Source organism: Idiotropiscis lumnitzeri, chromosome 13 (genome assembly GCF_059441095.1).
Source record: "Idiotropiscis lumnitzeri isolate Australia: NSW breed Sydney's pygmy pipehorse chromosome 13, RoL_Ilum_1.0, whole genome shotgun sequence".
Lineage (NCBI taxonomy): Eukaryota > Metazoa > Chordata > Actinopteri > Syngnathiformes > Syngnathidae > Idiotropiscis > Idiotropiscis lumnitzeri.
Genome location: NC_142403.1, coordinates 17,742,315 through 17,762,181, shown reverse-complemented (window position 1 = coordinate 17,762,181; position 19,867 = coordinate 17,742,315). Strand labels below are relative to the sequence as shown.

At 44.1% G+C, this 19,867-nt stretch overlaps 1 protein-coding gene and 1 long non-coding RNA gene across 4 annotated transcripts in view; one reads left to right on the top strand and one right to left on the bottom strand.

The window, feature by feature from the left end:
• Positions 1 to 19,391, bottom strand: part of shdb (Src homology 2 domain containing transforming protein D, b) — a 29,209-nt gene extending 9,818 nt beyond the window's left edge. Inside the window, exons 1-5 of one of the 2 annotated variants that reach the window (XM_088313241.1) lie at positions 19,373 to 19,391; positions 11,806 to 11,916; positions 10,146 to 10,515; positions 7,824 to 7,974; positions 4,749 to 4,970 (exon numbers count right to left, since the gene is read on the bottom strand). In XM_088313241.1, the coding sequence (XP_088169367.1) occupies positions 4,749 to 4,970; positions 7,824 to 7,974; positions 10,146 to 10,478 (706 nt within the window). In that variant the 5' untranslated portion in view covers positions 10,479 to 10,515; positions 11,806 to 11,916; positions 19,373 to 19,391. Of the gene's footprint in view, positions 1 to 4,748; positions 4,971 to 7,823; positions 7,975 to 10,145; positions 10,516 to 11,805; positions 12,015 to 19,372 lie in introns of those variants that run through there. The other variant, XM_088313240.1, reaches the window with a different exon arrangement.
• LOC148324836 (uncharacterized) lies at positions 13,908 to 15,428 on the top strand. Of its 2 annotated transcripts, none has more exons than XR_015846404.1 (3): positions 13,908 to 14,855; positions 15,038 to 15,220; positions 15,347 to 15,428. It is a non-coding gene; the product is annotated as an uncharacterized LOC148324836 (long non-coding RNA). The 2 variants fall into 2 exon arrangements; XR_015846405.1 differs by having other exon boundaries at positions 13,909 to 14,855; positions 15,041 to 15,220.
• Positions 19,392 to 19,867: the final 476 nt, after the last annotated feature.

Below are 19,867 nucleotides of genomic sequence, written 5' to 3'. Positions count from 1 at the left end.
CAGGCTCAAAAGAAAGGAGGGGGCGCACAAAGACAGCTTCATTAATGAAGACATCTGTTTTTTTTTTTTTGGAAGGGGCTGGCATGCATGCTCATAAAGACCTTCTGCTGGGCACACGTAGCCCCCCCCCCCACTCCCCTTTAAGACAAGATAATTAACACCTTATGTCGGCGCAGGGAAAAAAAAAAGGCACATTCACACAAGTTTATAGCACATTGGTCACAGCTAATCAATTTCTGGCCGGGGATGTTTCGAATTGATTCCCATTTGAATGAAGGCCTTGAGCTCACCGCGTCCAATCAGAGTTAGAACAAAACGTAGAAAGCCGCTGCTCCTTCACACTGAGAGGAGTTCAAGTGGTTAAGATACCGCCCAGAGGCATCTCCAGGGAGGTGTTCGGGGCATGTCCTGCTGGCAGGAGGACACAAGACGCGGTGGAAAGACTCGGCCTCCCAGCTGGCCAGGGAAGCCCCGCCCACCCCAGGAAGAGCTGGATGAAGTGGCTCGGGAAGTCTGTGAGTGACGCGACTAAGCCTATTCATTTGGGAATTCTGAATGAAACATACGCTAAGTATAATATTAAATATTCAATTAATCGAAATATGATTACGATTATTGCGATTTCAAATTGGCAAAATCGTAATAAAAAAAAAAGGAAAAAACAATGTTAAAATAGTACAAATTTTTCTAATACCATAAATAAAGGTTCATTTCAAATAAAATTATATTTAGGTGTTTTGTGATCATAGTTTGTGGTATATTTGTGGTTAAAACTATTATTTTTACGTAGGCGAGTCTAAACAAAAAAAAAAAAATGGGAGGTGTGTCTGCTGTATTGAAAAATTTGTCCTAGCCTTTCCAGATTATAATTTAATTTTTATGACAATTTTTGCTAATTAACCCTCACAGAGCAATGGATCACTAGATCCGCTTGCTCTTTTTCCTTGTGGTCTACTTTTCCTTCCATCAACTCACCCGTCCGTCTTACAGCCAAGGAATCACCAAGGACATGCCTTTCTATTAATGTCGGGCTAAGGTCACGGGCGGAGAGAAGTAAAAGCGGCGAGTGATGGGGGAGAACGAGGAAATGTGACAAAGAGAAGTCCTTCCGCGGCGCCACTAAATTGATGAAGAGGCTCTTCTCTGATGATGGCCGCCGGGGGCCCTTCGGCGAGCGGCGCACTGCAAATCTCATTTGCTGTTTTGCTTTCTTTTGTCTGTGCGTGTTTGTTTCCATGCGCACCGCCACACGAAACATGGCCAGGCTCCAACTGACACACACACACACACACACACACTCAGAAAAGAAATCCTACATCCAGACAGGGCTTACACACACAGACGAATCGGTGCGCACACACCTGCGGACCATCTGTCAAGGTAGCAGAACGGTACCCCGACTTTGGCAGCTCGTGAAAAATGACTTTCTGTGTCTCTACCCGGTACGGCAGCTGCACTGAGGCAGACAGAGTGAAGCTTCAGAGGACAGTCAAAACAGCGCAGAAGATTATTGGCTGCCCTCTCGCCTCCCTGTCGGACATCAACACCACCCGGTGCCCCGGCAGAACTCACAAGATCAAAGACAATACTCCCCCGAGCTCACAACTCTTCAACCCGTTGCCCTCCGGTGCATCAAAACTAAGACTAACAGACTGAAAAACAGTTTCTTCCCGAGAGTCCATCTCTGAACTCTGGCACGCAACTACTTTTTGCGTAGTCGAACTGCAACATGATGGAGCTCCAGGGCTTAAAGCCTTACCCTTGATGGGCCCGATTCTTCTTCCTAAATCAAGTAGATGTTGCAAGACCGCAGATGTTTTCTGTCTCTGTGTGTTTGGCTCGTATTACTTTTGCAGCTTTTCGCTGAGCTATTGTGGACAGAATTCGATCGCGGATACTACACCGAAATGCGCGTGCGCTTGTCGAGAAAGCAGAAGGCAACGTTTAAGTCATCTTCTCTCGAGACGTGTTCGTTATGGAAAACTGGCATCCCATGGGAGTCCAATTTAGAGTTACCTCCATGTGGGAATGTCGATCTTATGTCAACAACATAACGGAAATCTGCTTTAATCAGCAGGTTCTAGAAATTTGCTAGACAGGAAGAACAAAATAAAGAGCACTCGTCTGACCACAAAAGTGAACTAACTCTTCTAAAAATTTTCTGAAAAACACGACATTTCAAGTGATCTGCGCCGTGGTGCCGTAATACTATAAGAACGTTATTCATTCGTCACATAATCGTGATTTTCAGCCAATTCAGGGGGCTCCCTCATCACTCTTCAAACACTCACAGATGAGCCTGCTCAAAGCTGTGATACAGGATAAAAAAAAAATGGAGGAAAAACACATTCATCCGTTCATTACGTGTGGCCATGAGAGGGCAAATGAGATGGTGCCTTTCATTAACTCACTGATTGGTGGCGAGCAGCTGCAAGGAATTAATGAATGTTGTAATTTGAGCTGGATAAGGGAGACGAGTGGCAGCTTTCAGAGATTGAAGGTAAAAAGCCAGCGAGGCACGTCACGTTCGAACCCGTCGGGCAGACGCACACCAAAGTGATGAAGAGATGTGGCCATTGAACAACTCTCTCCCTCTCCCTCTCCCTCTCCCCCTCCCCCTCCCCCTCTATCTCCCCCTCTCTCTCCCCCTCTCTCTCTCTCTCTCTCTCTCTCTCTCTCTCTCTCTCTCTCTCTCTCTCCCTCTCCCTCTCTCTCCCTCCCTCCCTCTCTCTCTCTCTCCCTCTCCCTCTCCCTCTCCCTCTCTCTCTCTCTCTCGCTCTCTCTCCCTCTCCCTCCCTCCCTCCCTCCCACACCACACCACACCACACCACACCACACCACACCACACCACACCGCCCTCAACACCAACGCACTCATTTGTGCCAACGTGCGCATTACTTGAACGCCACATCCTCTCACCATCCAATTAGATGCGTGGTGATAATCACAGCTGCTCGAGTACAGCATGTACACTGCTTTGTGCGAACGCGTTAACGAGGCCCGGGAAGACCACGGTGACCCCCCCACCCCTCGCACCTGTACCTACACCCAAACGCACCCCCCCAGCAGCAGGTTATCCGAGGGAATGTGTCACATCTGCCGGGAAAGGCGGCAATGGCGACAGTCCCTGTCAGCACCGCGTACGAGAAAAGAGAGTGCGCTCATGTGTTGGGATGACTGATGGAGGCAGTCACCATGGCCCTGATTTCCCTCCTCACCTCAACGCGGCCCCGTGGCGCTTTATCGCCTCTAAGACACTCCTCCTTACCTAATCTTGGATGTGCATATCTCGCTGTCCTTTTCCCTTCACACCTCTCATTCCCCTCCTCTTCCGTCGCCATCCGCCAGCCGTTCGCCGTCCATGCCGAATAGCTCTGTGGCCATGGATTCAAGGCGAGAATGGGAAATACGCTTTGTTTGTTTAGACTTGCGTGCGTTGGGGTGTAACCAAAGGCAACATGCCAGCACGCGGCGCGCAGGATGCTAAGTGGCAATGACAGGAGGTCAAAGCACGGCAGCAGAGCAAGCATGTTCAGGGAAGGAGATCCACGACCAATTTGCAATTGAATGCATCTTTGTTTTTATCGCGCTTTTAGAAGAGTTGCAGCTGTAACAAAGCGCTTCATAGAACATTTGACATCACACCGGCGACCTCGATACAAATGGGACATCTTCGATATAGCTCGGGCACACCGAAGAAGCGTATATTGGAGAACCCGATATTTTGCTCTCAGTCATTATGTCTATTTTTTTCCATCTGACAGTGATTTTAACACCAACGGTGCTTCAGCTGCTCGCACTCTGAATCGAATTAGCGCTGGATCGGTCATGCGCATGTAAACATGTAATTAAGTGAGGGGTGGGAGGCTCTCACACACGCAAACACTCAGGGGTGGGCTCGCGTAGTGGGAACGGAGGAGAGTGCCGACGAGGCACGGTTGATTTATTATCCCATCACCTTGACCTTGCTGACTTGAAAGATGCGGCTCAATTAAGCCGGCTTGGCCTCTGGCGCTAAGCACTGATCTACATGGACGCACTGGATTTCTCTTTTACGTTCCATTCATCCTGGCAAATACGCCGCCGGGCAGTTTCTAATTAATATTATGCTAAATTGACCAATTTCCGCATCAAAATTTCCAACTCATTTAGGACATTCCGGAGTAAATATTTTCACCAATTTCCTTCTATTGTCACAATTCTACATTTTTCTTAAAGGGACCGTGTGTAGAATTTAGTGCCATCTCCTGGTGAACTAATAGAATGCAACGACTTAATGATGGAAGTGCTGCCTCAGAGAGACCAAATTTTGCAGGACTACCACCAATTCCGTTAGCGGAGGTGCAAGCTAAATGTCATCACAAGCGGCTTCCAGTATTCATCAAGTGACGAAGTAAGTAAGTACATTTTTGCCGCTTATTTCTACAAATGAACATCGGCTACAAATATCAGTAATCGGCCTCCATGACTACTAATAATCGGTATCGGCCCAGAAAAAAAGCATATCGGTCTATCTCTATACCAGGGGTGGGCAAACCTTTTGATTGGCGGGCCACAATGGGTTCTAAAATTTGACAGAGGTGCCGGATCAGGAGCAGATGGATGGAATGTTTTGGTCACCTCACCTCATCGGAGAAAAAAAAAAAAAAAAAAGTTTGGCGGGCCAGATTAAAGCGTCTAACGGGCCGCATGTGGCCCCCGCGCCGTAGTTTGCCCACACCTGCACTATTCAATACCATGAATCATACCTGCGAAAGCTTTGGAGATGTGATCTTTCTTCCATTCCCACGGTTGATCATACTCGTCCGCCGGTCTCTCGTCGTCTTGCGGCAACCTGCTCCCCTCTTTGCATTCCTCCTGGGCGTCTCCAAACGTGAAACCCGAACGTTGCCCTCGCCCGTCTTCATAAGGGGTGTCGTAGAGCTGCAACCCGCCCCGTGACCGTCCTCCTACCGGGCCTCGCTGCAGCTCTATCAAAGCAGATCCAAAAACGACTCAAGAAGATCACAGTCGCAATAATATTAACACGGGGATTGTTTGGCGCCGAGGGCGCCTGTTGAGCGCTGACACGACTAGCATTAAAAGAGCGGCACGAATTATGTTTGCGCAGCTTGCGGCGGGGCTCGGAATCTCATATCGCGGCTTAACAAAGCTTTGGGCTCCAATGCCGAGTCGCATAACGGCACACGGGGACAGCCCTTCCCCTCATCCGCGAGACCCCCTACGGCAATCGAGCGGCGCTCACAACGGCGCCCTTGTTCCCCCGTGAAAAATTCTCATCGCTTTCGCAGTAGGTCCCTACAGAGGAATATTTCTTGGAGTCAAATATGGCCTTGGGATAAAAAAAAAAATAAAAAAAAGGATTATTGACGCAAGCGAGAGAAGTTAATCAGATTCCTGCATCTCATCAACAGGAGCCAGGAAAAGGAACGACGAATGGCGCTTTTTATCTGACGACCTCAAAAATGTACCCTCTTAAGAACAGGTGGTAGGGAAAAAAAATGAAAGTGTCGGCATCTTTTGTGCAAAAATAAAAAAAAAAGAAAAATTAAAAATGCACCTAAGAGGATGAAACCGAACCGTTTAATGGTGAAAGGCGGTGGAAAACTTCAACCTTCACACCACACCCAGACGCTACCAACGGGCTGCTTGGTCGTCACCATGGCGACCAAATAGAGGCCTTGGGGAAGGGCCCCGAGGCTGTGAAGGAGGAGGAAAATGGAGGGAGAGCAGAGGAGCAAGGCAATAACAGAAGGGAGGAGGAGGAGGAGGCGGGCGGAGGGGAGCGAGGGGGGGGAATTGTTGAGCACGCATGAGGGAGGGGGGAAGGGAGGAGAGGGGGGGGGCGGTCTGTCAGCATTTGATGTTAAGTCACGGCGACAGAAGCACGGCGGCGTCGAAAGCTGCTCTACCTGCGCCGGGAACCCGAGGTGTCGGCGAGGCCGCCGGGAGATGGCGAAGATGAAGGGGGGGGGGGGGGGGGGGGGGGGGGGGTGAACACAAGCTTATAGGGAATAAAATGAGGCAATTCATTGGAAGCGCGATGGCGGGGAAACACAAGCGCAGAGAGAAAATGGTAATCCACGGAAAGGTGAAGCGAGGCTGAGGACCGAGGGAGGCCGAGACATAACGACGCACGTAAGAACAATTTGAGATTGAAAACCTGAAGAATTGGATTGCCTGTCCCCGTTTGAAGTCTGAAATGCACTAAGATGAACAAAAGTATTGGGACACCCGGCCACGCGATTCCCAACCTCTACGTCACGGCACTTTCTTCATCTATCTATGCCAGTAACTTGTCGTGACAGGTAGAACAAAGATTTTTTTTTTTTTTCCAGAAAATATCGTTTCTGCGATGTATCGCGATACTTTTTGCGCCGATACTAAGTATCGATACTTTAAGGGAGTATCAATACCCCGCAGCCTGGAGACCACTCAAAAAAGACAAACAAGACCAGAGCTGATCGTATGCGTCTTCGAGTCTGTCTGACAAAAGCTGTCGAAAGGCAGACAAAAGCTCACAGACAACGCTTGCCCGTACGCTCAAACACCGTTTCGATTCTCATCTCTCGCCATTGTCAGCAAAGAAGAGTCCATTCATTAAATACTCGCAATTATCAGCGGATTCAACCACCAAAGATGCAAGTCGCACCACAGAGCGGGCAAGACAATCATTTGCTAATAGACAGATTACCGAGACAGCCAGACTCCCCTTAGGGGCCGAGGAGAGCCATCAAGATGAAGCCAGATAGACGAGGAGGACGAGGAGGAGGGCGGGAGCATTTCTACACTAAATGACTGGGACAGGCCAGGGAAGGGATGCTGGCAAGAGGAAGACAGAGATGTTACAGGCGGAGAAACAAACGGAAATTGGTAGGTGTGATTGAGTTGATGGAGGGGAAAAAAAAGAAAAAAAAACACAGGGGGAGGAGGGAGGAGGGAGGAGGGGGGGTCGGCGGTGGAATACTCCAAAGGGACGCGCAGTGATGCATGGATGGAAAGGAAATCACAAAGCACAACAGCATTCATTGCCTTGAGAAAAAAAATATTTTTCGTATTCTCATCATTTTACAGCAGCATGATTATACCGAAACGACATTAGTTGATCGGAACAATTTATGTACAGCGTTGTCTGAATTTCGGCCAGTCAGGCGACATAGGATCGGAATTAGAACAGTCGTTTTGGACTGACGTCGATATGATGGAATTAATTAATTTTTTAAAGTCACAGAGCATATGGAAATCACCTTGAAGCAATGTCCTGCGTTTTTTTTTCTCCTTCATTTTAGCTGTCGTTTTTAGACTAGTTGTCACGCATTCATTTTTTAGAGCGCTTCTTCTCATTCGCCTCTCCCAGCGGACCTAAAAGGAAAGCTTCTTGACTTGATTGGGAGTAATTAATCAGTTTGGCTTAAAAAAAAAAAAAAAAAAAAGACAGTGCGCATGTCGTCAACTTTTCAGTAAAGAGGAGTCACTTACAGTTACATGAATTAAAAAAAAAATGAAAAATTAAAAACCAATACCGTGCAGAGTATTTTGAATGAGCCAGAGGTTGGAGATGAGTTTAATATCCCGTGGGATAAAATGCGCGTCCTGTAAAACATCCGTCATCCCCCGGCGCCGACGGCAACTTCTTTGCCGTAATGCGACTAGAGTCAGCGCTCAGAAATTAAGCCGCTCAGACACAAGAGCACTTCGCTCATCGGAAAGTGAGGAGGACATACTCCAGAATCGTCCGCGCGATTCCCAGTTGAACGCATGCAAATAGAAACGATAAAGAGTTCCACAACACCTTAAGTGGTTGGTGTGATTGCGCCACTCACCCGTTAGGACTCGCTGGGCCTCATAAGGTTCCATGTAGCCGTTGTTTTCTGAGGGAACCGGTTTTCCTTCCGGTTCTGGTCGATGGTCCAAGCGAACATCAAAAGGGTCCGAATAATCGGTATCCGCCGCCAGCGGAGCAGACGGCACTGCCTAAAAAGACAAGGCCACCGTACACATTAACATAGATTCGATTAATTGACTTTGAGACACTTAATTCATTAACTGCCATTGACGACTTAAGACGTCAAAGATGCATTTTCTTTTTTTTTTAACTCGGCTGTTAGTGAATTTGATAATAACTGCTTAGGAAAGTGGATTTTTTCCCCAATGTGCTCTCATGGGAATTTAGTACAAAACTCATAAAAATGTTAATAAATAAAATGTTACATGAGCAGGATGGATATGAAGCAACCAATAAGTTGAATTACAGTGCATTGTGGAAATAGTCATTCAAAAAAAAACAAAAAAAACATCCTGACTGATTAAACGGGGTAAATACTGTATTAAAAAAAAACAAAAAAACAATCTTTGCGAATGAATGCTGCCAGACAAAGAACTGCAATCACATCCCCGCTGAATTGCTCGCATGCAAAGTAGATGCCCGGGTTGTTGTTTTTATGCTAATATTGTGACACTCGCTCACAACAACATTAAGAGCGTCACACGGGGCGGCAAATGTTATATTTAGTCGCTATACGAATGCGCTCCCGGTTCAAAATCTTCCGCAACATTCCGCATTGATTGCGTTTGTCTATCGAATGTACACCAATCCGCGGTGTTAATTAGGGCGCAGATTTTCCCACAGATCCTGGGGAAATTAATGAGGGAGCAAGCCGCCGAATGGAATTCACACCGTTAATCGACACCTTGCAGTAAAAAACTTTGGGGTAGTTTACTTTTTGCACATGTACGAAAAAAAAAAAAGGGGGGGGGGGTGAGTGACACCTTTCTATGAATGTTTCGAATTGTCTATTTTCATCATTTAAACCTTAAATATGCAACAAACTATGATCTTTGAGATTGTCCTAGTAAAATTAATTATTTTACGCGTGATTTTTAAATGCACCTCTCGTAACTTTCTCCGCTAACAACCCAGGCTAAACAACTTCTTCACATACAAAGCTAGTTTCAGTCAAGATGTATGACACGTATATAGTTCAACAACACCGATGTACTACTTTCCTATTTTACAGGGCTTCGGCGCCATTTTATGACAACTAAGTTGTTTCAGAAAGGGACTAAAAACGGCAAATAGGTAAACAGCGATTAGCTAGCGCTAGGTTCCACACAGAACAACGATGTCTTGTGTGTTAGCACGTGCACGGTGTCATTTTGTGAAGTTGTCGTCGTGAACGCTTAAAAGGAATGCGAGTCAAAGTGTTTCGGAAGTTAACTCATTGAAGGAGGTCAATAAAATACTTGTCTTTCACATTAATTTGCGTTTCATTAGCATTGATGTTAGCATAAGGCTAAGCTATTCTTTTTGTAATACAGATTCATTTATTACTTGTGTTTGTTAAAAAAAATACACATGTAGCCGACTGAAAAAATAATAGTGATCGCGAGTCACGACATAAAAAAAAAAAAAATGTTGAAAAAAATAAAATAAATAAATAAATCTGCTCTATTACTGCTAGTCACTCTCTAGATAGGCTGAATTGCAAAATCGAAGCAACTCCCAAGGTCCTCAACATATCCCAGTCGACCCGACAGTCCCCCCCAACACGTGCAAAAAAAAAACAAACCCGATTAATTATTTATGTCCGGTTCAAACCCCACGGGACCGACGACCACCTTAAATTCAACACGCCGCTCAAGCCATCAATTATTATCTCATCTCACGCTGCGAGATCCTCGCCGGGCGCACGCGGCTCCCAATTTATGCAAACATATTTGTGACACACATTTGCCCACCGAGTGCAATCAATAAAACTGTCACGCTGAGAATAAATGGGACAAGAGTGAATTGGGAGAGCGCTTCCAAGCCCTTGGCTCCTCCCCCCTCGCTCGCTCGTAACCTCCCCCAAGGTTCATTCGTCATCACCTGCAGCACAGGTGACACGTTCGAGCCCCGTGGGCCAGATTGGGCCTTCCATTTTCATTTGATGCAACCCTTGAAAGTTTACCACAATTTTTCATCATCTCCTCACGGGTGTCAAACTCACGGCTCGGGGGCCAGATCTGGCCCGCGACCTCATTTTATGTGGCCCGCAAAGGGCAAATCACGCGCGTCAACTTCCTGTTTCGTGCACATTTTTTTAAATTTTTTTTTTTTAACTTTTAACAACATGGAGATACGAGATATTGCCATTTATGCTTACCGGTTCTTGCGGGTCATCTAAAGAGATGGCACTGAGCAGGATCTTAGTGCGGCCCAGGTCCTGGGAGTCCACTTTGATGAGTCTGTGTTTGGGAGATTTCACATCCGTGCTGGAGGACTTCATAGGCGAGCCGTACACGGGCGTGGCGGGCTCCGACGTCCCCGATTCGGCCCTGGGCCTGTTTTCCGAATCCTCGTAAGGATCTTCAAAGTCCAGTTCCCTCTGGAGGCGGTAGGCTTTTAGAATCTCGCTCTCGGTGTAGTCCGGCGTGGGAGGTTGCGGGGGGACCTTCCTGCTGCCAAAACTCAGGTAGTCTTTCAGCCACTTGGCCATCGCGGCTTTGCTTGCAAGCTCAGTGTGGTGCTTAAGACTGAACGGGGGTAGACAAAGACACAAAGGTTAGGACATTTCTTTTTTTTTTTTTATGAGCTTACATTGTCAGAAATAGAGTCTCGTTCTGCCCCTCAAGGTAGAAACTATAATAATTCAATTCAGCATGGGATCGAGAGCGACGGGTTCTTAATAGCGTGCGTGTCCCAATTCCATTAGATCACGTTCAAATTTCGTCTACGTGATATCTAAAAATGGGCCAAATATAGTGATGTCATTCAAGAGAGTCTCGCTTGAGCTGACCTCATTATTGGAGCCTCATCGTTTGGCTGAATAACTTTTATGGTCTGTGTACATGTAAAGTATCAAACAATTGCTGGATAACGTTCGGGCATCTGTAACCGACAAGATCAGCGGGCGAGAACATGGTGTTAGTTAAATTAATCAACAGTAAAGTCTAAATTATATATTACATTAAATGGCACCACCACGTTTTGAGCCAATATGACCAGATCAGATAGGAATTGCTCGTGTAATAAAAAATAAAAAACAGGAGATGGCTGTGGTACTAATTTCCAATGATATTTCATATAAAAAGTGACACTATTGTTTGCATTTATTACAAGATTAAAAAGGGACATGTATTTGGCCGAGCTATAAAAGTCAAGGGTTAAAAATAAAAAGTACAATCACAGGATCAATAAATAATTTCTCTATTAAAATAAATGCTGACTTCGAAAATATGAATTGGAACATGACTGAATTTTATATTAGAAAATCTTGGAAGCACATACCTCGGGTCAAAATCCAAAGTTTCCAACATGTCAATTAATTAGTGAAAATTATTTGAATTACCGAAGCCGCTACAAAATACAAAAAAAAAAAAAATAATATTAAGTCTGACAAAAACATTTATTTTAACCTCAACACGATGTTATCCCCACCAAAATATTTTAGCTCAATTAAAGAAATATTGCTGACTTCAAAAGGAATGTGGCTTTTCCATGCTGTCAAAAGGACACCGGGCGAAACACGAGCAGCTGGGCAGAGACACTCCTTTTGTTTTAGGCAACAAAACATCTGACAGGTGAACTTTGCCCACAGGGCTGCGATCAATGTTGCAATAGAAAAATTGCATTAAAATGCATTTAAAAAAAAAAAAAATAGCCGAGCTGCATGGATTGCGATCTACAAAGTTAAACCAACAGGTCTTAGTTTGAGGTGGAGGCAAGGTTAAAGTAAGCACTTTTGAGTTTCAAATTTCGACGCTAACAGTGACACAATTTTTTTTTTTAAAAAAACCAAAGCAAAGCAAAGCACATGGACTCACCAGCCAATGTGCGTTAATGTTTGTTCAGCCCCTCAGCCACTTTACACGCCTCATTCCGTCTTCCCTCGTGTCCGCCCACGAAACAAACTCCACGCGTTTCGATTCACAACACTGGAAAAAAAAAATTTATCGTAAACAATAATCCAATGTGGAAGGAGAAGGGGGGGGGGGGCGATCCTACGAGGAGCGACGGCAAAGGTCCAAGTGAGTGGGAGCGAGTGCGTGGAGTGGAGCTCGCAGAGAAAGAGAAAGAAAGAGAGAGAGAGAGAGAGAGAGAGAGAGAGAGAGAGAGAGAGAGAGAGAGAGAGAGAGAGAGAGAGAGAGAGAGAGAGAGAGAGAGAGAGAGAGAGAGAGAGAGAGAGAGAGAGAGAGAGAGAGAGAAAGTCAAAGCGTTTAAAGGGGAGGCGCTTCACTTGGTCCTATTATCTGCCTTCTCCTTCCACGCGCACTGGAGCGTTCATTCATTTAAATATCTACAAACATGGAGAGTTTCCTCTAAAAATATCACGCAGGGTATGGGGAGGGTGGTGGGGGGGTAAACATGCGGTGGAGTAAACAGAAGGGAAATCAGCTCGCACGATCCCGCTGCGTGGAAGTGCATTATTTATCCCCATGACATCACGAGAGATCTTTTTTTTCACTCCTCATAAAAAAAAAAAAAAAATGCTGCTGATTCAAATTTGAATTATCTTCAACTGCCAACACACAATGCGTTTGTTTGAGTTGACCACATTGCACAATGTAAAAAAAAACAATGCATGAGTTCAAATGAAAAAGGATGGTATTAAATCAAATTTCACAAATAATAACACTTTCATTGTTTAATTGTGGAGTGTTTTGTGTCGAACTAGGTGTATTTATTTATTTATTTATTATAAGTGCTCTGACTACTTACTAGGTGGACATTAGTGAAATTATTACATCATTTGTTGCATGGGTAAAGGCAGATTTTATTAGATTGTGTAACCGAGGGGGCAATATAGTGCCCAAGTGCAGTGTTTTGTTTTCAGTAATGTAGCCCCTGTGAAATATTTTTTCAGCCAACTACCCTTTTAACCAGTGCAAAGCATTTTTGGGTACAAAAAAAATATTAATAAGACTTAAAACATGATTTTAGTGTCTGATTTATTTAACTTTAGAACCTTTTAAACTTCATTTGTATCGGTCCACAAAAAAAAAAACACACACACAAATTGTTCTCTTTTGGATCAGAGATGTGCAACTTGGAGGCGTAAATCCAAATAAAACAATCTTCAACATACAGCCGACTCGAGCTTAGACTTCTTTTGCACTTGTGTCTGTTTGCGACTTCAAGTGATTGACAGGTAACGAGAGATTTAATTAATTGGATAATTATTTTTCAAAGGATCTTCGCATGTTTGTTTGTTTTATATAAAATCGCGCGCACCCCCTGGAGTTCTTCCGAGTATTTCCATTTGAGAACTCTGACTAACAGTTCTGAGGTCTCTCGGCAAAGACTCCGTTCTCGTAAGGTCGTTTTTCTTCATGACAGTCATGAGCTCGCTTTCTCCAACAGGCGGGAAAGAGGATGAGGTCATTGTAGTGGAATCTGAATGCACACACACCCTCCACCACACGAGATAACCATCAACATCCGACCCTCACATCTTGCTCCGCTTGCTCAGTGTTCAAGAGTTTCCTGGCTCCAGTTATGAAACGGACTATTAGCAAGAAAATCTGACACCACAGGGGGTTCAAGGATGGTTATCTGAAGACTCTTGTTATTTACCTGCGTGAAGTTGGCCCCCCATTTGTTGCAAAAATAGGTGGAAATAGTTTGTTTCGTTTGTGCTGCGTTTGTGCCCGTTTGTGCTGTTAAAATTTTCGTTTGTGCTGCTTCGGTTCGAAAGATATTACACTTTGTTTTATTTCGAGTGTGACGTCACCCAGCCCCCCATTTTCATCCGATTGACTTGGGAATGGTGCCATTCGTTTGTGCTACGTTTGTGCCCGTTTGTGCTGTTAAAATTTTCGTTTGTGCTGCTCCGGTTCGAAAGATATTACACTTTTTAATTTCGAGTGGTGACGTCACCCAGCCCCCCATTTTCATCCGATTGACTTGGGAATGGTGCCATTCGTTTGTGCTGCGTTTGTGCCCGTTTGTGCTGTTAAAATTTTCGTTTGTGCTGCTCCGGTTCGAAAGATATTACACGTTTTAATTCACGCGGTGACGTCACAAACAGGAACGCGCCAGCGTCAGTTTGTTTTGTTTTGCTGTCGAGCAAGGAGCTCGGTATCGCGCTACCGCGTTCAGTCAATCACTTGAATCACTCGTATTTGTTATTAATTCCAGGTTATAAACTAGTTCCTGGAATGAACCGATGTTTTGTATGTTTTTGCGCATTTTACATTCTTCATGATCCTGGAAAGCAACTGTTGCCGGACGAACTTCAGGTAAACATGTCAAACTCACTGTTGTAGCTTTTTTGCTAGCATACAGTAATCTTAAAACCTTCCTGTTTTCACTGCTGTAAATTACTTTAAATTCGGTCTTATTTCTTTTAATAGTGTTGTTCTACTGCTCATTCATTTATTTCATCAGTAGTCATTAAAGCTATGTGATTATTTCTTAAAATTATAGTAGACGTGAGGCTGAAACATATCCGTTGAACTTTTTGAAATAAAAACAACTTAAAGACACCCCTCGATGAAGCATTCCCTCATTTGAGAACAACTGAATTAATATAAAAACAGTCCGTGTGTAATTGATGAGAGCCTGCAGAGAAACCTTGGGTGAAACGATAGCTTTATGTGTAAAGAAAACAGCAACAAACAAAACCCCAAACTATTTACATTTCAACAATTAAGCAATCACTGCTTTGTGAAGCTCTTTGTCTTTTCTGATGCTGCTTTCACTCTACTTTCCAGGTCATTGTGCATCTCCCAGTCAAAAGCAGCCCTCCTGCAATATGCCACATAATGTCCTAGAGAATCCTCTTCGAGATGATATGACTGCTCTAAAAGTAAACTGTCAGCATCAGACTTCTGGGAATTTCCAGCAGGGCAACTTCTGTTCAACTCATACCTAGGTCGGTGTCAATCCACTAAGCCTCTCCATTTCTCAACTTCAGTAGTATGAATACTGTAGCAACATCAGACTCATCACAGAGGTCAACATAATTTTTTAATATATTTTTTCCTCAGTATGAGAAGTAGTAGAGGCATCGTCAGGTCTTAAGACATGACCTACATCAGCTTTTTTGTTTTGCAGCAGAAATCCACGTTTCCCTCAATGAAGGCATGATGACGAGCAACGAAACGGTCAACATGAATGAGAAGACTTTCATGCTTGAAAAGCCCTTTTTTAGGTTGTTGAACTCTGCTTCAACAGCTGCCAAACTTGCAGTGATGCTGGTACTTCGGAAGAGAGGGACCACTACGCCTGACCAGAGTGGTAAGTAACTTCCCAGTCTGATGATGTGGGGAATAATCTCAGGGAGGAAGTGGGTGTTATCCCTGTCTCCCTCAGCCATGGCAAGTGACCTGATCTCCTCACATATTTCTGTCACCCACTGTCAAGCGTTAGTCTGGATCTGCTGCTGATGCTCCTCGACGGGTTCCTGTGCCTGAACCTCTGTGTCTGGCATGCTGATACAGTCTTCCTGTGCTATTTGTGTTTTCAGGTATTTCTTGCACTTTTCTGATGGGAGAGGGGTTCCAGAACTGTCATTACCTTCAGACTCACTCAGTGCCACAATAGTGATGGCACATAGAAGTTATTTTGCATGTTCCACACATTGTGACTTAAGTAGTTGTGCTAAATCTCAGAAAAAATCTTTTTACACAATGTCTTTTATTTTTCAGGCGGTCCCACTGGGAGATCATATTGTTGCAGTGTGCAACGTCTACCCTGACAAAACATGGCAGGTTTTCATGCTTAAAGCACTCATTGATGTAGGTCTTCAAATCGGGGTGAGCGGTAAAAGCTTTGGCCAGAGATCCAAGAGGCAAGAGAAAAAGCACTCACTGCTTCTATTGGGGACGGACGGGGCACCTGCATGAATCAATTTTTTTCAGCCACTGTGTGATAGCACATACGCCATGCTTTTCTGACATCTGTACCAATGTCTTGTACACATAGTTGTTTGACTCCAGTAGTGACAGAAAAATGTGTCCAGTCCAATGTCTTTAATGCTACCACTGCGAGGTGCACTGTACATAAATACATAGATGTCCTCATTTGTGACGCAAACTTACATCTTTCTCTGCAGTGATGCACATTTCAGCAACCTTACACGCGCAAGGTCGACGATTGTGTCCATTTGGACAAGCGGCTGGATGAATTCTAAATGACCTAAAATAATTTCTTATTGAAAAACAGTAGCAACACAATACAAGTTCTTAAGGCCCAAAACAGCACAATCGACAGACTAGTTCAACCAAAAAGCGGATGTTTTTGCAGCAAAAATTAAAGTTAGAAAAGTTGTGGGGACTTGCTGGCTTATGCCACTAGAAATTGAAACAGGCATTATCAATAAAACTGAATTGTTATTCGCATTCCTGTCTTTATAGACTCATCACTAGTGGTCATGTCTGTCGAAGTAATTTTAATTGAAAAAAAAAAAAAAATCAGGCTTTGCTTTTTAATTGTATGCGGTTCAACAGAAAGAAGAAAACCAACTCATGAAACAGGCGTCGACAAAGATGATGGTGCCTTTCCTTATTTTAATACTATATTTTGTTGCAAAACATGCTGGCAATCAGGACAAATTTTGGTAACTTTCACTGGACTTCTGCACCTGTCAGCAGGAAAACATCCCGATTTGAAGAGCTACATTAATGTCTTGCTTGGGAGTCAGCATGCAAACCTGCCGCCATGCTTTGTCAGGGTAGATGTTGCACACTGCATCAAAATGATCTGCCAGTGGGATTGCCTGAAAAATAAAAGACATCGTGTCAAAGATTTTTATGTGAGATCATTAGCACAACTACTCAAGTCACAATGTGTGGAACATTCAACAGAACTTCTATGTGCCATCACTATTGTGGCACTGAGTGAGTCCGAAGGTAATGACAGTTCTGGAACCCCTCTCCCATCAGAAAAGTGCAAGAAATACCTGACAACACAAATAGCACAAGAAGAATGAATCGGCATGCTCGATGAAGAGGTTCAGGCACAGGAACCCGTTGAGGAGCATCAACAGATCCACACTAATGCTCGACAGTGGGTGACTGAATTATGCGAAGAGATCAGGTCACTTGCCATGGCTGAGGGAGACAGGGATAACACCCACTTCCTCCCTGAGATTATTCCCCACATCATCAGACTGGGAAGTTACTTACCACTCTGGTCAGGCGTAGTGGTCCCTCTCTTCCGAAGTACCAGCATCACTGCAAGTTTGGCAGTTGTTGAAGCAGAGTTCAACAACCTAAAAAAGGGCTTTTCAAGCATGAAAGTCTTCTCATTCATGTTGACCGTTTCGTTGCTCGTCATCATGCCTTCATTGAGGGAAACGTGGATTTCTGCTGCAAAACAAAAAAGCTGATGTAGGTCATGTCTTAAGACCTGACGATGCCTCTACTACTTCTCATACTGAGGAAAAAATATATTAAAAAATTATGTTGACCTCTGTGATGAGTCTGATGTTGCTACAGTATTCATACTACTGAAGTTGAGAAATGGAGAGGCTTAGTGGATTGACACCGACCTAGGTATGAGTTGAACAGAAGTTGCCCTGCTGGAAATTCCCAGAAGTCTGATGCTGACAGTTTACTTTTAGAGCAGTCATATCATCTCGAAGAGGATTCTCTAGGACATTATGTGGCATATTGCAGGAGGGCTGCTTTTGACTGGGAGATGCACAATGACCTGGAAAGTAGAGTGAAAGCAGCATCAGAAAAGACAAAGAGCTTCACAAAGCAGTGATTGCTTAATTGTTGAAATGTAAATAGTTTGGGGTTTTGTTTGTTGCTGTTTTCTTTACACATAAAGCTATCGTTTCACCCAAGGTTTCTCTGCAGGCTCTCATCAATTACACACGGACTGTTTTTATATTAATTCAGTTGTTCTCAAATGAGGGAATGCTTCATCGAGGGGTGTCTTTAAGTTGTTTTTATTTCAAAAAGTTCAACGGATATGTTTCAGCCTCACGTCTACTATAATTTTAAGAAATAATCACATAGCTTTAATGACTACTGATGAAATAAATGAATGAGCAGTAGAACAACACTATTAAAAGAAATAAGACCGAATTTAAAGTAATTTACAGCAGTGAAAACAGGAAGGTTTTAAGATTACTGTATGCTAGCAAAAAAGCTACAACAGTGAGTTTGACATGTTTACCTGAAGTTCGTCCGGCAACAGTTGCTTTCCAGGATCATGAAGAATGTAAAATGCGCAAAAACATACAAAACATCGGTTCATTCCAGGAACTAGTTTATAACCTGGAATTAATAACAAATACGAGTGATTCAAGTGATTGACTGAACGCGGTAGCGCGATACCGAGCTCCTTGCTCGACAGCAAAACAAAACAAACTGACGCTGGCGCGTTCCTGTTTGTGACGTCACCGCGTGAATTAAAACGTGTAATATCTTTCGAACCGGAGCAGCACAAACGAAAATTTTAACAGCACAAACGGGCACAAACGCAGCACAAACGAATGGCACCATTCCCAAGTCAATCGGATGAAAATGGGGGGCTGGGTGACGTCACCACTCGAAATTAAAAAGTGTAATATCTTTCGAACCGGAGCAGCACAAACGAAAATTTTAACAGCACAAACGGGCACAAACGTAGCACAAACGAATGGCACCATTCCCAAGTCAATCGGATGAAAATGGGGGGCTGGGTGACGTCACCACTCGAAATTAAAAAGTGTAATATCTTTCGAACCGGAGCAGCACAAACGAAAATTTTAACAGCACAAACGGGCACAAACGTAGCACAAACGAATGGCACCATTCCCAAGTCAATCGGATGAAAATGGGGGGCTGGGTGACGTCACCACTCGAAATTAAAAAGTGTAATATCTTTCGAACCGGAGCAGCACAAACGAAAATTTTAACAGCACAAACGGGCACAAACGCAGCACAAACGAATGGCACCATTCCCAAGTCAATCGGATGAAAATGGGGGGCTGGGTGACGTCACCACTCGAAATTAAAAAGTGTAATATCTCTGGAACGGAAGCAGCACAAACGAAAATTTTAACAGCACAAACGGGTACAAACGTAGCACAAACGAATGGCACCATTCCCAAGTCAATCGGATGAAAATGGGGGGCTGGGTGACGTCACACTCGAAATAAAACAAAGTGTAATATCTTTCGAACCGAAGCAGCACAAACGAAAATTTTAACAGCACAAACGGGCACAAACGCAGCACAAACGAAACAAACTATTTCCACCTATTTTTGCAACAAATGGGGGGCCAACTTCACGCAGGTTTGTTATTTGGGATTCTTTCGAGGGTTACACCAGTGCTTATCATTTATTTTCTGTTACGCCCCCCCCCTAGCAAGAAGTGAACAAATACGCAAATCTCCTCACCGCCCACTCTCCACCGCAATTATAAATAATAATTTTCATTGCAAAACAAACCTACAACGTAGTGTTAATACTTGCTGCGCACAATGGGAAAGGAGAACGTCACTGCTAACTAGTGGAGTGGCGGTGCAATTACACATTGTTGCAGTATGGCGGAAAAAAAGCATGTTGGAGAGAAAGAAAAGAAAAAAAGTAAAATTGAATTAAAAAAAAAAGTGATCACACACAGAAAGAGATAATCATAGACACCAGCGGGACCAAAAATGAATCTTTTCAGCAAAAAATAAAGAGCGTCGCATGGGCGCCAGCACTTTCATGGAATCACACAGAGACAAGAAAAAAGCCTCCTCATTATGTAGGGATAATTTGTCTTTTTCATGGTTTTTCTCAACATCACACTTGTGGGGGTTGTTTCCCCCTGCAACTAGCAATATACGGATTTCTGTCTAAATGAATGGCAGATACTTACTCCTTTTGGCACGTAGTTGGAATTTGGAACAGCAATGGGATGACTTACTTACTTGCGCTTACTGACCCCTTCTGGTAGGCGTTG